The sequence below is a fragment of the Mustela putorius genome, unplaced genomic scaffold, assembly GCF_011764305.1.
Source record: "Mustela putorius furo isolate JIRA1106 unplaced genomic scaffold, ASM1176430v1.1 tig00000585_pilon_pilon_pilon, whole genome shotgun sequence".
Classification (NCBI taxonomy): domain Eukaryota; kingdom Metazoa; phylum Chordata; class Mammalia; order Carnivora; family Mustelidae; genus Mustela; species Mustela putorius.
In genome coordinates this window covers 3,803,791-3,824,242 of record NW_025421424.1, presented here as the reverse complement: position 1 = coordinate 3,824,242, position 20,452 = coordinate 3,803,791, and the positions used below count along the sequence as shown (strand labels likewise).

The following is a 20,452-nucleotide window of genomic DNA, read 5'->3' as shown; positions in this document are numbered from 1 at the left end:
TGACATCCTTCATTCTTAAAGTTAAAGAAATAACCCCAAATTCCATGACGTCATGTCAGCATCAGCAGAATCTTAACCACTTTCATGAAATTCTTCATCAGGTAGAATTCCATATCAGACAGAATTACCTTTCTTAGAGAAAAAAGCAGTACAGTAGAAAATAAGGACAAATGAGACTTTGGATATGTTTTTCCCTTAAGTGATGATTTTCTAGTGCATTATCCACACACACAGAAGATGAAAAAAGATTTTTTTTCAGTTTTTAAAATACATTGGAATGGCAGACTGCAATTCCCAGAATCAGCCTTTCTCCATCTAAATGTTATCTTGGACTCAGAAACAACTAAGTGTGGAAGTGGATTCCCAGCAACAGGTGAGAGGAGCTATTGGCCTCCCCAGTGAACTAAATGTTGGTGGGTGTGAGTGGGGTAGGGAGCGAGTCCGTTGGGGGTGCTGTGCAATTTGAAGTCCTCTGGCAGGTCGGTTACAGACTGCCTGGTTCTTTTTTGCTACCCTACGGATGCTTCTAGCAGCCAATCCATCAGTACTCTGATATCTTACAGTACCTTCAAAATATTTCAAAAGTTTGATATCATGGTATCAGGGCATTGCATAAGAATTTCATCTTTTCCTACCCGCAGAAAGCTCACTTGTATGAAATACATTGATATCTTAGCTGCTGCATGTCTCTTTTCCTACAGCATTCAGTGAAGCCCTACTATAGGCCAGGCTACGGGTGAATCAGCAGGATTCCTGTCCTCCAGGAGAAGTCAGGAGGAAGAGAAAAGTTCTTAAAGACGGCTCCAGTGTAATTTGGAGTGCCGTCTGGGCGACTCGGCCGAAAAGGATCCTGAGGTGTCATGTCTGTTCCCCACCACTCAGCTTTCTCCACACTTTGAAATCGCACTGATTCACCCGGTGTCCCCTTCCTTCTGCCCTCAACGCTCATTCTCCGTTGATGGGACCCCGGGTCTTTCGTGGGAGGAGCGATCCTTCTGGGGAGAGCGGGATCAAGAACTGTTTTCGGCAGGGGCGACGGGGCGTCGGGAAGAGAGGGCGCGCCTGGCAGCGCCGTCTGGAGGCTCTGGCGGAGCTCTGGCACTGCGGGGGTCGGAAAGGATTTCCGGGGCTCGGAGCTCACCTGATTGAAGTGTGCACCGATGAGCGAGGGTTCCCATATCTTAGAACTGTTGCTCACAGTCCCGCCTTTCTCTTTCTTGGGTGCCATGCAAAAGACGGGAGGAGCATGGACGGTCTAAACTGGGCTCAGGCCTGGAATAAGCGTCCCTGCTGCCATAGCAACCGAAGCCACGCCCAGTTTCTGAACGATTTCGGTTCCCCTCCCCCAAACCTGCTCTTAATCCACAGGCCAACCGCTTCCGTCTCCATAGCAACCAGCGTGCGCGGCAACCCTCAGGCCGGACTCCTAGACTCCTTGATTAAATTTTAGGATTTTCCAGCGGCACAACTGTGCAAATGGGAGAGGTCAGGCCGAGGCTGGCCTGGAACTGGTCTGCTTACTTCCTTTTACTCGCTTGGCCCCTCTGCTGCTTCTTGGAGCCTCTCTGGCCCAAGGCATTGTCTAGAAACTCAAAATCCCTGGAATCCCACCCAAGACTTGGACACCAAGATTTTTTCGACCCTGGGCAACCTAGAATGGAGAGCTGATTTCCTTAAGAGACATCCCATGCCATTTCCTCACTCATACTAATCGGCTCGGACTGCTTCCTTATATGCAAATTTATCACCCTGACCTCCATCCTTAGCTTCAGCCTTGGGTGGGTCCTCCTCCCAGGGACTTCCTAAACAAGTGGGAGCACTTCTCTAAGAGATCCTTTATAAAACTGTAGTTGGGGATTAAGGTCTTTCTAGGTTGTCTTCTCTGCCTAATCAGAGCCAGTTCTCTCAAGCTGTCCCCCCACCGGTAAGCAGTGTTTCTTCCCCTCCACCCCCTGCCTCCCTCACGCTCACCACTACCTAAAGATCCTAAAGATGGTGGTCAGATTCCCCCAAATAATAATGACAGTAATAATAGTAATCATAATAACAACAGCTCCTGTTTCACGATCACTGCTATATCCTGTATATAGTTCTATCATTTAATTCTTACAACCACCTTCTTGCAAGTCTCACAGTGTGTGACTGACGGCACCAGGGTTAGAATCTGGGATTGTCCGGGTTCACAAATCCAGTGCATTTAATTAACCTCTACAACAGTTTTAGGACTGCCAAAATGAGAGATGCCACCATTTGGGGGCCTAGGCTTACTTTTGTTTATTTTTTTATTACAATAAAACTGATTTAAGGTCAGACAGGGCAAAACTCAATCGAAGGTGTTTTGCTTTCAGTACCTGTAAAATGCAATGTCTAACTATTCCCCTGAACCTGGAACTTGCCCAGAGGTGAGATGCTTCAATGATCCCAATGGACCAGGGATGGCTAAGGTGACCCATGTGACCTGCGGCTTAATTTCATTCAGCACAACCTGCCAGCTGACCTTCTACAGGGGAAGATGTTCTAATGCTTTTTGTTGCTTTCTTTGAGGAATAAATTATGTGTGATGGTCATGGTGATATCCAGCCACTATCTCACTTCGTTTTGGGGAGGTGGAATGGGTTTAAAGATGCTGCTGCTTCCCAACTCCTATTCATAATTTGGCCCAATGAAGGGAAAATTTCTCCTCCTGCCTCAGTTGTTTAATACAGATTATTAAAGAGAAAGCACAATTTCTAGAAATAGTCTTTTCATAGGAAATTTACAAAAAACATCCACTTTTCCTTTCTTGCTGCAATATGTCTTATTACAATGTGTCTAAATGTTGCATTGTGTCTAAATATGTTATTTGTCTTCTGGGAGGGACTAGATCCATGCAGCCTAGTAGCAAGTCATACCTCTAGGCCCTCTCTTGTTATGAGAATAAAATGTCTGATGCGTAGTGAGCCCAGAGGAATCATGCAGAAAGAGATTTTCCTGAGGGTTTCTGCAACCACCTAGGCTGCCACTGATACATTATCATAGAAATTTCTCCAAAATTTTGTTCATCATTAAATTTTTCTTTATTAGGTGAAAACTGTTCTTTGGGTTGCAGTTTGAATATAAAGACCAATCACTTTCAGATATATATATATATATATATATATATATATATATATTCATTGATTACATCATTCTTCATTTTGATCATAACTCTTCACATGGGTTTAAACCGTCTGGGAAAAAGGTCTTTCATTTTTACTAGAGAAGCAGTAAAAAGTTTGTTGGGCTTCCAGTTAGATTTTATAAAAAATTTAACTAGATGTTTATGTGTGTCATACTATGTTACTAATTTTCTTTCTTCTTGAATGTGAATGCATATTTCAATATAAAACATTATGGACAATTGGTTCAGCCAAATTGCTAGCAGATGATTAATAAGATGGGTTGCAGATAAGAAAGAGGAATGAACGGAAAAAATGGAATGAGGACAAAAAAGTAAGATTGTTTTTTTAAAACTGCAGAGAAAGTGTCACTAGCTTCGTCTTATAAGTGACAGCTGTCTAACTCCAGTTTTTGCAGCAACAAAATTTTGTGACATATACTGTGGTAAAAACTGACTAGCTATTCATCAAACATTTCATTCTTTTTCCTCCTGCTGTGAGAGTCGGAAGACATTTTTCAGTCTTTCTTATCCTTTGATGGGAACATGTGACTGAGTTCTAGCCAGGGTACATGAGCAGAATGATATATGGGCGCATCCAAGTCTGGCCCTTAAAAATATCTTGCAAGCATTATTCATGCCCTTCCTTGATCTGCCCAGATATTGGGGTGACACAGAAAGCCCTGCATTTCTGAATGATCATTGTGACACAGAGGTACCAAAGTCTCCCTTACTCCTGAGTGCTACCTTGTTTTCTCCACCAAAGGCATTGCTTGGGACCACTAAGTGCATGAAAAATAGACTTTTATTTTCTGAAGCTACTGAAATATTGGCATTGGTTATAGCAGCTAGAGTTACCCTAACTACTCTAACATTTCTGATAATTTTCATTTGAGAGTCAGCTTTTAATAAATCTAACAGTAGCTGGCCTTCCCCCATCGGCCTGAGAAAACAAGCTTGGGCTGAGAAAACATGCAGGGCTGGCCACTGTGGAGGGTAAAATGTCCAATCCTTGACCTTCTGGTGACTATAGTCAGTGGTATCCACCCTCTTTCCACCCTTTACCCTGCCCTCCACCTGCTTCTACAGTACATTCCTTCACTTCTTTATCACGTTAATAGATTCCTTAAAGCAGGGTTTGCATATTAGAGCAATACAATAAATTCGTCTGCTTATGTCACATACACCTATGGAGATTTTTGCTCATTTTTCAGAAAGCAAACCGTGACCCTTCACTAAGACATCTGTGAACATAAATTATGATCTAGCAAATGATTTAGAGGAATTGAACGTTTTAAATGTGAAAAATAGAGATTTCAGGACGGAAGGATGTACTTCCGATATGATCTTTTATAGTCTCCTTCATTAAAGTCCTAAAAGAATAAAAGATTTTGTAGAAGACTTTTATGTAGACTTCTTTGAAACAGATTTAGAGAATTTGAAACGAAAGTTCTATGCCTTTTGCCTACTTTTGGCCTATTTCATTATTCTAGGGAAAGTGGCACTGTAGATAATTTATGATACAAAAGGGGAAGACATTTTACAGTAACCAAATTTATAGGAGGTTTCATCATAGAACTGGTCTGTTTAATTTCAGAAAATAGGTGTGAATGACAATGGTCATAGTTTTAAGAAGTGAAAGCCATTCCCCCAAAAAAGGGACCCTGCCAAGAAGAGAAAAAGAAAAGAAAAAAAAAAAAAGCATTGCCATCTGTCACACATTTATGCTTTTTTGGTATAATAAATTGTTTCCCCAACTAAATATAAGTTGAAACTTTATAAGCATATACTTTACTACATAAATTTTCCCATATGTCAGTGGCTAAAACAAAACTAGACTATTTGGAGGATTTTCTTTCTCTTTGGCAGGGTTACTCCTGGCTTGTTTCACTTAATTTTTGCATTTAATACTGTTTTGTTCACCAAAGACTGTCTACTTTTAGGGATGTACTGTTTCTTAAGGATATTATGATTATGGAATAAGTTATTTTTAAAGGCTTTATACTTCAATTTTATAGTGTTCAGAGAACTCTTATTTAGGCATGAAGTCAAGCATTATTTCTCATACCTGAAAGGATCTAGCCAGCTCCTCACGCATCTAGTGTTCTTAACTGTTGTCAGGTAACATCAGGATCCATGGACCCATTCATTTCCAGGCCAACATTTCAGGCACTCAGGGAATATTTAGCTAGAACACTCTGCTTGCCTTTGCTGGGAAGTTCTCACAGATGTGTGCTGACTTTTCAGACTGGCATCCTATGTCTAAGAACACTTCTCACAATATGTTTGTTCTATTTACCATCATGAGCCTCACGCCTCTGACCTTCAAAACAGAATGTTGTAATGCACTGTCCTTGAGTTTTTATTGCGTGTGATGCAGAGGGCTTGATCTCTTTCAGCTACAAGTTTCAAAACATATGGAGAATGTTACACCTGCATTCTATGGTCAGCATTTGCTTCCTATTCAGTTGTGAGTGCAATTTAAAGTGTTGACTTTAATCTTTAAAGCCCCTCATTGTTTAGAAGTCAGTTATTCCAGATATCACATCTCTCTCTATGCATCATCGTGGCAATTAAAATCAGCTGCAGAGCTCGCAAGTCAGAATCCCCAGTGGATTGTGGGAAGCTTGGGAGTAGATCATTTTCTAAAGAAGAACTTCCCTAAGAACCCTCTGTTTCTGTGAATGATAAAAACAATATTCAAAGTTTACGGTTTTGGCCTGGAATGTCTTGTCATATATCTATAGGTCTCTGGAACCGTAATTAAATGATGCTGATTTAATTTTTATTTTATTCCATGTTTTTTGTGGCCAAGAGTTTAGAATACCAAATCTCTTTTTTAATGAATCAGAAAAATAACAGTTGTAGATATTAAAAATAGAAAAAGCTAAAATTCATCTGTTTCATATTTGTTAGTGTGGGAGTTTTCACTCCAGTATGCTCTCACTCAAGTTTTTCTTTGAATCTAATTTTAAATGTCTTCAGTGAAGGGATTTGCTGTAAATCCTTTGGGGACGGTTTTAAAATCCATAACTCATGGTAAGTCATTTCTCTAAATGCTTAGCTAAATGTTTGATTTCTTAATGTTTTGTCAGATGTCTGTCACTTACAAATTTGTGCTATGTTAAATAATAACTTTCTTTTTACTGTGTACAAAGTTCAAAACCTGTGGTTGAGGTGAGCCTTCACTAAATCATGTGCCAGACCACGGAACGATCTTTTAGGAAGAAAAGATGTTATATGTCTATCTGTGTCCATATTTGTACCTATATCTATATATTCTCTTGCTTATGTTTCTCTGGAGAGCACTTACTAAATACACTGGTCTTCCAAGACTGCACTTTATTTATTTTAGAGAGAGAGAAAGAGAGCATGCGTGAGGGGGAGGGGGTGCAGAGGGAGAGGAAGAAAGAGAATCTCAAACAGACTCCCCGCTGAGTGTGGAGCCTGACTTGGGGCTCCATGTCATGACCCATGAGATCATGAGCTGAGCTGAAATCAAGAGTCGGCACTTAACTGACTAAGCCACCCAGGTGCCCCAAGAGTGCATTTTTAAAAAATTACATTTCCTGTAGTCTAATATGTGGTGAATTCTTTGAAAAATCACCTTTATTACAACACATAGTTTTTATTATATGTATTTTATTTGACATCTTTTTTTTTCAGATATTGATAATCATTGGCTTCTATGTGAAGTATAAAGTAATATTCATAGTACTGACATCTTTTATGTTTTTAAGAAATTTAAGAGGAGATTTCATTGAAATGTAGAGTCTTTCTGGTAACAATATAATAGGAAGGAAACCTTACTGAAATCTACTTTCTGTTTTGTGAAGATGTCAGCCTGAAAAAAGAGAAGAGATTTGCTTATATTAAGGAAAATTTCCTACTCTATTTCTGTCCCTTTCTGAACACACATTCTCAGAAAACATCTAATGAAGGCTCTGCCTTATGGCTGATATAAATGGAAATAAGGAAACAATATGAAGAAAAAGAAAGTCCAAGTCCAGCACTAGGAAGAAAAGGAAGATTATAAGAAAAGACTCATTCAAACATAAAATAATTTCAGCCAATGCACAAGTCAATCGTATTGCTGAAGGTTATATTAGAGGCTGCTTTCTCTGCCTCACACTATTTCTGAATGAATCTATTCAGGTCTTCCACCATTTCCTTTACGGGAGCCAACCATTTCTAGGTTTGCCTACCAAAATAATGGCTTCATTGACTCTTTCTTAGATTTCAATTCTCTACTATATTAAACAAAACCAAACCTCATTCTTTGTTATGCTTTGATTGTTGCACTTCACTTTTTCTCTTATGCATAGCAGTGCCTTCTTTATGCTCCTAAAGATTTTTCCCCCCTTCAGCTGACTGTAATCTTTAGGCTTCTAATTTTGTTCACAATCAAGTTACACAATTTGACAATTATCCACGTTTTAAAACTTTTATGATTATTTTCGCATAATGGTATGCACTCTACCTGAGCCAGCTGTCTTAATCCTTTAGAGTATGGCCATTTTCCCTACTATACTTTTGGGTAATAACCACTGCCAATTTATCCCACTAAGTAAATTCCTCATTTTATTGAAATTGTTTTTATAAAGCTTAAGTTACTCACATTTATACCCATAATCTCTCTCCCACCCCGATCGCTCTAGTGGGAGTTTGAAACCCTGTTAATCTATTTGTTACCATAGTTTCCAAAATGCCTCAATATTAGCTTTTTAACTTTCCATAAGCTCCATCCTCAACACAACAGATCTATTAAAAATCAGAGAATCAAATCATGATGTTAAGAGACACTTCTTGAGATCATCTTCTATAAGAAGGGAAAAATTATTTCTCTTAGGCTCCATTCCCTGCTCCAGCCCTTCCTGGCTATGTAACAACCTTGGGCAAATTAATTTGCCCCTTTTTACTTCAGTTTCCTTATGAAATGGGATAATCATGTTTGCATTATAGGGTTGTTGTGAAGATTACAGTACTTAGTAGATGTAACTGCTTAGGAGTTGGCATATACTATGTCCTCAATAATAGTTACTTAATATTTTTTTGAGAAAGTTCTTAGAGTAGTTTCAGATTTACAGAAAAGTTGTAAAGATAGTGCCTGAATCCCATTTTACTCCAGTTTCTCCTATTATTAACTCTTAAATTAGTATGTTACAACTAATGAACCAATATTGATATGCTATTATTAACTAATAGTTCTTACCTAATGTCCCTTTTCTGTTCCAAGATCCAGGATATTGCATTTAATTTAGATACTCTATCTCCTTAGGTTCCTCTAATCTGATAATTTCTCAAACTTCCTTGCTTTTCCAGGACTTCGACAGTTTGAAATGCTAAGATACTTTACAGAATGTCCCTCGATTTTGGTCTGATGTTTCTCTTATGTGTAGACTGGGGTTATAGGATTAGGGAGTAAGTGAAGACACAAAGTGCTAATTATCAGCATGATACCAAGGTACATGCTGTCAACATGGCTCACTGAGGATGTTAACCTTGAACACCTAGCTAAGGTAGTGGTTGGTAGGGTTCTCCACTAAAAAGTAGCACTCTCCACCACCAATTATTCTTAGCACCTAGATCTGGGTTTTTCATTCCATTCTCTAATAAAAATAATAATACTGTTTGAAAGAAAACCACTATGGACCTATGGACAGCCCACTCTTCAGATATGGGGAGTTACGCTCCACCTCCCTGAGGGAGCCAGTGTCTACATAAGTATTTGAAATTCTATATCGGAAATCTTTTACTCACTACCATTTATTTATACAATTGTTTATTTCTATCAGTAAGGGTTCATAAATATTTAATTTATTCTTCAGGTTATAATCCAGTACTACTTTATGTATTTGGTGCTTAGCTTAATTGTTCTAGCTTTGACCACAGGGAGTTCTTTCAGTTGGCTTCTGGGTCTCTTTGACACATTCTTCCCTCATTGTTTTCTCTCTCTCTCTCTCTCTCTTTATTTAACCCCTTCTGGTACTATCAAACGTCCCAGGCTCATATTGCATATTCTCTGCCCCAACCCTAGAATCAGCCATTTCTCCAAAGAGCCCTGGTTCTTTTTATTAGAGAATGGAATGAAAAACCCAGATCTAGGTGCTAAGAATGCTTGTAACTACCAGAGTGTTGTTTGTTTCTAGGTGTTTTCACTAGGTAGAATTAAGAAATAACCTATGAATATACACTTATATGTACATAATTATCTCTCTATATACCAATTTGGGTAACACAAATTCATACTAATATTTATCACTCTAATCCAATACCACATGGTTCCTTTTACCCTGCTAATAGTTTATTAGCTATGCATCCATTCAGTCATTCATTCACGTTGAGTGTCTATATTATATGCCAGGACCTATGCTCAGAACATGATGGATGCTCTCCCTACTCTCATGTGGCTTAGAACTCAGTTACTAACTTAAATTTTTACTTTAGTGTTTTAGTACTCTCAAGGGCTGATACCACTCACACTCACTATAGTTTATTTTCACATGTTTTTCTCCCACCATACTCCATTCCCCCACTTTCAAAACTGTATTATCTCTACTGATGATCCATTTCCCTCTCCACCCTCATTTCTCTTCCTTCAACTCTTTGTCCTCTGGGTTTTTTTTTTTGTTTGTTTGTTTGTTTGTTTAAATCTCTCTTTAAAACACACTCCAGCATAAAAGTGACTGGGACACTTGATAAGCAATTTACTACTTCCTGTTTGTGTGGCGTATTCTTAACCTCTTTCACATCTCATTTTGACTACAGAGTTCTTTAAAGAATGATCAGGTTATTACTATGTGTCTCCAGAGGCAAAGGAAACAAAAGCAAAAATGAACTATTGGGACTTTATCAGGATAAAATCTTTTGCACAGCAAAGGAAATAGTCAACAAAGCTAAAAGACAACCTACTGAATAGAGGATATTCGCAAATGACATATTAGATAAAGGGCTAGCATCCAAAATGTATAGCTTATCAAACACCCAAAAAAACAAAAGCAAAAATCATCCAGTCAAGAAATGGGCAGAAGACATGAACAGACATTTAGATATATAAATGGCCAACAGACACATGAAAAAATGTTCAACATTACTTGGCATTAGGGAAATACAAATCAAACCCACATGAGATATCACCACATACTTGTCAGAATGGCTAAAATTAGCAACTCAGGAAACAACAGGTTTTGGCAAAGCTTGGAGAAAGGAGAACCCTTTTAAACTGTTGATGGGAATACACACTGGTGTAGCTACTCTGGAAAACAGTACGGAGTTTCTTTTAATTTTCAAAAAGTTAAATAGAACTACCCTAAGACCCAGCAATTGCATTACTAGGTATTTACCTGAAGGATATAAAACTACTGATTTGAAGGGGCACATGCACCCCAATGTTGACAGCAGCAATGTCCACAATAGCCAAAATATGGAAAGAGCCCAGATGTCCATTGACTGATAAATGGATAAAGAAGATGTGATACACACACACACACACAGAGAGAGAGAGAGAGAGAAGAATATTAGTCAGTCATAAAAGAATGAAATCTTGCCATTTGCAGTGAAGTGGATGGAGCTAGAGCCTATTATGGAAAGTGAAATAAATCAGTCAGAGAAAGACAAACACCATACAATTTCACTCATATGTAGAATCTAAGAAACAAAAACCAAGAACATAGGGGAAGGGATGGAAAAATAAAATATGAGGAAATCAGAAAGGTAGACAAGCTGTAAGAGACTCTTACCTCTAGGAAACAAACTGAAGGTTGATGGAGGGGAGGTTGGTGGGAGGATGGCTTAACTGGGTGATGGACATTAAGGGGGGCACTTGATGTAAGGAGCACCGGATGTTCTATGCAATGATGGATCACTAGATTCTACTAATAATACACTAATTCTAATTATTCTACTAATAATATACTATGTTAACTAATTTGAACTTAAAAAATTTAAAAGTAAATATATAGAAAATAAAAACCCATTTTACTATTAAAAAAAAAAAAAAGAGTGATGAGGTTATTATGAAGGTGTTTGTCCTTGGTGGCATCTTATGATTGCTACAGACATGAAAGGATTTGTATGAGATCCATCATTAGAGGTCCCACGTGGTCTATTCATTCACCTGACTCCTGCTATCAGGAATTGAAGGCCGTGAGTTATTCTGTCACGAAACAGAGAATAATGTCTACTGATGCAAACCTCTAGGGTCTCCAAACTTAGTGTTCTTGTTTTCTGCTGGCTGAAAAGAAAATTTCTTGGCATTTTCATATATTGTTACGTTGAGTCAATATTTTAATTCTTTTAAGTTAAATTCAACCCAATCCTTCTTATTGTTTGAGGAGAATTAAAATTATCTCTGTCCACAAAGGGAATTCACTTGTAATTCTCTTTTTTATACTGTCCTAGTTTTGTTTTGATAACAAAATTATATTAGTCTATCAAATGGACTGGGAAGTTTTTCTTCTTTTTCTGTTTGCTGAAGAGTTTGAATAAAATTAGAATTATCAGTTCCCAGATTTTTTGGAAAAGGTCATCTACAAAACTGTATGGGTATGGTGAGGTTTTCTGGTTTTGCTTGTTTGTTTGTTTTAAAGATTTGCATTTATTTGAGGGGGGGGGGAGAGCTAGAGACAGCCCAAGAGAGAGTCAGCATGAGGTGGGGTACAGGAAAAGCAGAGGAAGTGGGAGAAGCAGGCTTTCCACTGAGCAGAGAGAGAGCCCAATGCCCAACTTGATCCCAGGACTCCAAGATCATGAAACAAAGGGAACTGAAGGCAGATGCTTAACAGACTGAGCTACCCAGATGCTCCTGTTTGTTTGTTCTTTGAAAAAAATATTTAACATCCAGTTTGATATTAATTAAATTTTGTGTTCCTTAACAGTTTTAACATTATTTAGGTTTCTTCATTATTCTTGAGTTAAAGAGTTTTTTAAAGATTTTATTTATTTATTTGACAGAGATCATAAGTAGGCAGAGAGGCAGGAAGAGAGAGAGGAGGAAGCAGGTTCCCAGCTGAACAGAGAGTCCAATGCGGGGCTCAATCCCAGGACCTGGGATCATGACCTGAAGCAAAGGCAGAGGCTTTAACCCACTGAGCCACCCAGGTGCCCCTTGAGTTACTTTAAAGCAGTTACACTTTTCTTAAAAAATTTACATTTTTGTTTTAAAGTTAATCGTTTGAAGTTATAGTATTCTTCCATTATTTTGGTACGTAACTGTATCTCTTCCTTCAATCGGAAGGTTGTGTATGTGGGTTTTTCTTTTTTCTTGAGTAATCTTTCCAGAGATTTGCTAATTTATTAGACTTTTCTAAAAACAACTTTGGGAGGTGCTTGGGTGGCTTAGTCGGTTAAGTGTCCAACACTTGATTTGGCTCAGGTCATGATTTCAGGGTCATGAGTCTGGCTCCGCAATGCGTGTGGAGTCTGCTTGGAATTCGTTCTCCCTCTTTCCCTCTACCTCCCTGCCTAATCTCTGTTTCTAAAAAATAAAACAAAAAATAAAAACAACTTTAGGCTTTTTGATTCTCTCTATTGTATGTTTCTTATTTTATAATTTTTTACTTCTTTATTATTCCCTTTTACTTACTACATTGTATTCTATTATTTTCAAATTTATAAAGGTTGTTGTTTACTATGTTAATTTTAGTGTTTTGTTATTATTATTTTTTTCTTTTTGCTAATATAATCATTTAAGACCGAGTGTTTTCTGGTAAGTACTATTTTAGCTTTCTAGCACAAGTTTTGGTAAGTACTATTGTATTATTGCTTTATATTTTCTAATTTTCATTATAATTTCTTTTTGATCCATAAGTTACTAGAAATGCAAGTCTATGTTTCTGAATGTGGGGATTTTTTCCCAGTTATCCTTTTAATATTCATTTTTGACTTAATTATATTAATTTATTCTGAATGATGTTTATTCTTTGAAACTTATTGACATCTTATGATGTATATCTTATGAACACATCTATGTCCAATTTTTGTAAATGTTTTATGTGTCCTTAAAATGAATGAGTTTTCCTTATTGATGAAAGTAGTGGGGTCTGTAAAGAGCTAAGACTGAGTTCATATTATTCATTCTTTCCCCAATATTCCTACTGATTTATTGTCTGGTTAGTTATCAGTTATTTAGAAAGGTGTTAAAATCTCTTTCCTTAAAAGTAGATTTTTAAATTCATCCTTGAAATTTATCAAATTTCTATATTGTTCTGTACCTGCTGAAGCTGTGTCATTTGCTTCATACAAGTTTAGAATTATCGTGTCTTATTAGTAATATGCAATTTTCTGTCATTGTGTAGTGATTCTGTTGCTTCTAAAGAATGGTTTTTGCCTTAAGGTCTATTATTTTTATATACCAATTACTATGGCTGGAAACTGATCTGAATTTATTTCTACTGTATTATTTTGTACTTTCTTTTTGTTCTGCTTTTCTAGCTATCTGTGTTTTGGCTCCTTTCTTGTCATTTTATTATTATTTTTTTATTTGCTGAGGCTTTGTTTAGTACTTCATTTATATCCTATAGTAGATACAAATTAGACACTCCATGCACATTCTTTTATTTACCTTAGAAATTTTAACATACATCCTTAAATTGTCAAAGTCTCTGCCCAAACAGAAAAAGAACTTTGGACCACTTTAAATTCCACCAACCCCTTGCCATTTGCACATTGTACCATTTGTACCATTGGCAAGCACTTCATTCAGTTTTGTCCTCTCCCCAAAAAGATAGTCCATGTTTGCTTAGATTTGGCCACAATTTGGGTTATTCTTTACCCATCATTTCTTCTTTTATCTCACACCTTTCCTCCTGTATAATTTCCCTTCCTTGTGCAGTTCAACCCTTCTGATTTATTTTAATGATAATCTGTTGGTGATTAAGTACTGTAGATTTCATGTGTATGAAAAAGTGTTCATGTTACTAAGCTGTTAAAAGGTAATTTTATTTTGCATACAATTCTCAGCTGATAATTGCTTTCTTTCAGAATGTTGAAGAAATTATTTTCCAATTTTTTGGCTTCCACGGTTGCTGACAATACAGCAATAAATTAATTTGTTGTTTTTTTTTATGTAGCCATTATGTTTTCTCTGCTTTTATCAGGATCTTCTCTTCACATTTGGTTTTCAATAGTTTCACTATGATGTACCTAGTTATGGATTGCTTTCTGTTTACCAGCTTGCGATTCCTGTTGCTTCCTGTATCTGCCAATTAATATCTTGAATAAATTCTGAGAATTTTCTCAGCATTTGTGTCTTCACATATATGGTCTTTCATTTTTTTCTATTGTTTTTATTTGAAACTTCGACATGTATGTTTGATCTTCTTACTCTAGTCCTAACATTTATCCATTCTGTTTTCCATATCTTTGTTTCTCTGTATTGAGTTTTCTGTAATTCATTCAGATTTATCTTCTAATTCATTAATTCCCTCTTTTTCTATGACTAACTTGCTGTTTAACATTTCTTTCTTTCCATTTAATTTCAGTCCTAGTATGTCTATGTGATTTTTTTTCATATCTGCCTGGTCGGTCATTTTCTTTCTTCTTTTCTTTTCTTCTTTCTTTCTCTCTTTCCTTTCTCTTCCTTCTGTCTGAGTGTCTTATTCCTTGACTTACTTGATATTCTTGTTTTTTTCTAAAGGTTTTTATTTATTTACTTATTTGAGAGAGAGAGAGTGACAGAGAGCATGGGAGTAGGGGGAGGGGCAGAGAGAGAAGCCTGCTCCCCACTGAGCAAGGATCCTGATGTGGGCCTCAATTCCAGGACCTGGGGATCATGATCTGAGCCAAAGGCAGATAGATGCTTAACCTACTGAGCCACCCAGGTGCCCGATATTTCCATTTTTTCTATTAACATAGTAAACATACTTATTTTATATTCTTACTTGATAGTTCTATCATTTGAAATCTTAAGTGTGACTGAATATATCTTTGCTGTTTCTGGTTTTACTCATGGAACAGTGTTTTGTTTTGTTTTTTTTGACCATTTTTATTATTCTTCTTTTCTTTTCACTGAATTTATATTAATGAAATACTTAAGGCCTGAATTGAAAGTGTCTTTCTCTCATAGGTCCATGTATGCTAATTCTAGACTTGAAGTTTTGTGGTCACAAACCTTCAAACCTACGAGAGTGGGCCTGTAGTTTTGCAGTCTCAGGAGAGATTCATTTTTTATCCACTACTCAGGCTTTGGCAAGCAAGTTTCTTTGCCATCACTTTTTCTGGAGTGGGATTCATATGTCTACATTTAGGCTCTCTCTTTCACCAAAAGTGTACTGCTCTGTAGTTTCAGTTTTATGTAGGGGTCCCTACCAAAGACCTCCTTTGTTCTAGCCTCTCCACTCCTGGCAGAACTGATAGAATGAAAGTTCATGGTCACTTTGGTGTCTCTTTACTTTTCTGGTTTCTGAATTTACTTGGTCTTTGGCCCCTGAGATTCTCCTTATATTCCTGTCTTCTCAATAATATAGTATTTTTTCAAATATAAGTTTATTCAGAATATTAAAGATTTTTGTAAGGAGAAAGTTGTTCATTGTATTTCGTGTATCATACTGTCAGAAACATAAGTATTATGTTATTTTTTTCAACTAATGTCCAACCTAGACAATGCAGCTTTCAAATTAAAAGAACAAAATGATGGCACAATAGGTAAACCTAATAAGGTTTACATTTTAAATAGATGATCCCCACATTTAAGAATTCCTGTCTGACCAGTTGGTAGATATCCAGTAATTCTTCTTCCATATATACAGCTTCCCGTGTATTTCTGTCTTTTAGGAAGAATCATTTTGTGTGTGTGTGTGAATAAGGTTTATGAATTTATTTCCCTGAAACTGATATTTGTTCTTTGCTTTATATAATACTGAAAATGAAGTAAATATGTTCAATGATAGAAACACTTGAATGTGAGGGAGAGAACCTATGTGAGGTGGTAAAATCCCTAAAAATATATATATTATGACCATAGGAATATTCTCCGGAAGAGTCAAATGTAATGTCTTTTATTCTAATGCTCCCTAAAAACTTTGAAAATGAGTGTAAGCCAAAAATGCAACAGAAGGATCTTCCGAGAGTGAGACTAAATAAATCTTCCAAGCATGGAGTAACTGTCATTGTAATCAAAGACATTATCTACCACAAGAGAGGGATACTGAGCACATATGCAGTGAATAGGAAATCCTCTAGTCAAAGGTCACACGTTAATAGGCAACAAACTGTACAAAATCACTTACTGGGGGAACAGCATAGATATAAAATGCAGATTTGAATGAAACCACACCCTGGATTTACTCCTTTTTCCTGATGTACGGGGCCCTATGTTGCCCTTGGGAAATGAACAATGCACTAAGAAATATTAAGGAGGAACTCGGTGGGTGGAAACAGATGGAGTGGGCTGCTGGCAGTATAGAGACTCTGTGAATCGCATTTCTTCAACATTTTGAAGTGGGAGAGAGCAGAAGAGAAAAGCATGAACAAGAGGAGGAAGGTATGGGGGCTTAAGTTTGCAGAACAGAAAGGCTAGCTGTGGCAACCAGATGGAGAGAGGTCTGGGGAGCTTGTTTCAATATTCTCTGGTTCAATAAGGAAGACTGGTTTGGGCTGGATTCAGAACCTCTTCATAATTACAGCTCCTCCCCAGCCCCCGCCCGCCACACACACACATTTATATCCAGTGACAATATGGAAAAATGGAAGATTTTTATGTTCAACTTCCTGTTAAGCTTCCTTAAATAAAAAATGCCTGATTTGTCTAAATAAGTTGCATTTCCAACTCTGAAATGCTGGTATAAAAGGATCTGCTCTAAAATGAATGTATCTTAAAACCATAACCATAATAAGACTAGCTTTATACTTAACTACATTCTATTTAGCAACCCAGGAAAAGAGAAGAGACAGGTATCTTCCAAACCTCCAAGCTAAAATTCAGATTGTTTCCAGTGTCACATGAAGTAGAATATGTTTTTTTACTTTACTTACTTCTTTCATTCTCATTGAAGGCTTAATATAGCCATTTGTCTGAAAAGAGGACATGTATTTTACATAACCTAATCCTTGCTGATTGGAATTCAAGCTGAGGTAAATATGAGTGCTGAAACTTTGCTTGGCAGAAATTCAGTATACCGAACCTAAGCTCAAATGTCTAATCCAGAATGTTGTGCCTCTGAAATCAAGAGTTAATCATCTCTTTCCCATGCATTGTATATTGTCACCATAATCCTAATTAAAATAATAAGTCTGATCATGGTTGGTATTATAATGAGAAGACTTTTATGTAAGTTTACAAAGAAATGCCATCATTGAAAAGGAGATAAAATTATTGATCCTTGCTTCTGTAATTACTCTTACAAATATTCTGAAAAATATCATGTACTCCATGGCATTAGCAGCAGAATTTAAAAAGCCTCCAAAAAAAAAAAAATCAACATTTGGTACACATAAACATCAATAAATTATAGCTATTATGGATTTAATTTTTATTATTGACCTTATAAATAGGTTTTATAAGTATTATAAACACAATATTTGTAACTTATAAATACGTTATAGGTATATAAATATACCAGTAACATAACCTGTTTGTGCTGACAGTCTCTGATAAACAGATACCAGCTCACATATATAAAACACCCATTTTTTTTTTCTCTTTTATTTTATTCTGGCCACTAACACCTCTGGTTTAGCTGCCATATTAGATAGGAACTTCCCACAATCTATTTCCTCACCTGACCTCTAATTCCCAGTGGAATCTTTATCTTATATTTCTGCTGCTGATGCTGTCTCAATGTTAGGAAACAGAATTCTGTCCCTTCTTCAGCCCAGGAAAAGGGAAGGGTTGAATATTTTCCAAATCTCCCTAAGTTGAATAACTGAATGAATTTCCCCTAGAAATAAAGTCTAAGGGGAAGAAACCAAAATGAGTAAGTGACATTCAGACCTATAAAATATCCCCATGCCATGACAATAAAGAAGCTAATCAATGAGAGGACTGAGTTCTCTGACTCAGAGAAAGGAGCCCCCAAAACATGGCAATTTCAGAGAAGAGCTGAAAAGGACTTGGGTGAGGAAAGGGAACATTACAGGTAAGAAAGCTGGTATAGGCAAAACCTCAACCACAACAAAAGTGTGTGTGTGTGTGTGTGTGTGTGTGTGTATGTGCATGATGTGTTGATCAGTTGCGGTGGGTTGGGGGGGTACAATGATGGGACCAGGATGACTGGAATCAAGAGTGTGCTAAAATAAAGATAGGCAGGATAGAAGGTTATATCTAGTATAAAGTCAGATTATAGAGGCTCCCCTCAGAAAATTTCAGAGATTGGGGTGCCTGGGTGGCTCAGTTGGTTAAGTAACTGACTCATGATTTTGGCTCAGGTCATGAACTCATGGGTCTTGGGATCAGCCTCCTGTCTGGCTCCCTGCTCAGCATGGGTTCTGCTTGGGATTGTCTCCCTCTCTCCCCTTTCCATTTGTGTGCACATGCTCTCTGTCAAATAATAAATAAATAAATATAAATAAATAAATAAATAAATAAATCTTTTTTTTTTTTTCCTTAAAATTTCAGTGATGCACATTGTGATGAATTTGACTCCTGGGTCTTAAAGCTGATTGGGTTTTCCGGTAGGTCAACCTAATCTCCATCTATAGGCTCAGCCCTAACCCAGGTCAAGAGAAGACAGTCATGTTTTGGGGACTAGAATGATTTTGTATTCTGATTTAATCACCAAGCTTTTGTTTTATTTCTGGGTCTGAGGCCTGCCCCTGTGCCATGATCTTAGTGTTTGGGTTTCTATCTTGGTACCCCATTCCTGGGGTCTTACCTTGTCCAGATTCTAGAAAACAGTGCCTTCCTCTTGTACTGGGATCCTTCTTCCCTGTTTAGCTCCTCCTGCCCCTTTCCGTTTTATCCCCTTACTCCTACTCCCTATTATCTCTGTATACATTGGTTTCTTCTCATGAAAACTAGCTCCTGTCACTCACACCAGAACTCCTTCAGATTCAAACAGATTCTTCCTGAAAAGAACACTTATAACCTGCCCTATAGACTATCCTAATAATGGGTGGGTCTGTAACATTTCTGTAGCCTCTTTGCTTCTCTGCTGGTTGAGAGATTATAGCAATGCGGAGAGAAATTTTCCTTTTGTCATCCTCTACTAAAGAACCTTTCACAACTCCTTATCACTTCCAATATGGAATCCAAGTTCCTAAGACTGAGAGTGACTTACTTCTGAAGAAAAGATAGCAGGCTTTGTTCCTATTTATTTGTGCCTAGAATTGGCACTAGAAAAGTTTTTGTTAAAAAGATGGATTTTGTTTGTTTTCTAAGTCTTCCACTATAATCTGGTCTCTTTCTACCAGCCCCACCCCATCTTCTTCTTAACCCACACATTATATTACATTTAAACTTGCCTTTGAATAGCTCTTTCCACTTTCCCTTTTCCCCCCTAAAACATCATGACTACCACTATTTCCATGCCTTTGCTTATTATGATCAGCCACTAAATCATCCCTTCTCCTCTGTAAGTTTTTCTGAGATCAAGCCCTGCATCCTTTAGGAAAGCTTCATTCATTATTCTTGTCAACACTAACAACTTCATTTTTTTCATAATTGTTTTATGTGTCTTAATAGGGTACAAGCTTAGGGAAGGGATTCCTCAGACATGTTTTATGTCTCTTTTTGTTTCCACCATGCCTAGGTCAACAGGAGTCACATAGTAGACCTCTGGGCTTGCAGTCTGGTTATTGATTGCTGGAGGCCTTGGTCCCAAGCACAGAAAAGGCAGTTTATTCCCCACTTGACTTTCATGTCCAGTCTAAGGGCTCTGGTATCTCCTATCTGCCTTGTTTGCTTGGAAGCACTTAGTAGACGCCAGTGGCAAGAGGGTCATGTTCAAATTCTGGCTATAGCTATGTGTATTAGTTAACGTTCTCCAGAGAAAGAGAACCAGTAGGATAGAATCTGGTTTACTCAGTCTACCAATTCAAAGTCTAACTTTTTAAAAAAAACACCCTCACAGACACTTCCAGAAATAATGTCTAACCAAATATCTGGGCAACTATGACCTAATCAAGTAGACATAAAATTAATCATCACACTGTACAATTTTGAGTAAGCTGTGTAAGTATGTTAGCCTCAGTTAACTCACAAATAATAAATAATAATAGTAACTGCCTCATAGGGTTCAGAGGAAGACAAGATGTGGTAATGTGTATGAAGAGTTTTATAAACTATAAAGTGCTTGGTAAATATTGGGTAGTTTTAGGGTCTCAGTAAAACTTACTTGAATGAACATGTCAGAGAATTATCCATCTTGCACGTGTGGTGTC

General features: G+C 37.3%; 1 protein-coding gene across 4 annotated transcripts in view; it reads right to left on the bottom strand.

Moving 5' to 3' along the window:
* The window catches only part of SPAG17 (sperm associated antigen 17), a 222,864-nt gene extending 221,529 nt beyond the window's left edge, over nucleotides 1-1,335 (bottom strand). For 3 of the 4 annotated variants that reach the window (XM_045081852.1, XM_045081851.1, XM_045081853.1), the window contains exon 1: nucleotides 1,142-1,328. In XM_045081852.1, coding sequence (XP_044937787.1) covers nucleotides 1,142-1,228 — 87 coding nt within the window. In that variant the 5' untranslated portion in view covers nucleotides 1,229-1,328. Of the gene's footprint in view, nucleotides 1-1,141 lie in introns of all 4 variants that reach the window. The other variant, XR_006607260.1, reaches the window with a different exon arrangement.
* Between the last annotated feature and the right edge of the window lie 19,117 nt (nucleotides 1,336-20,452).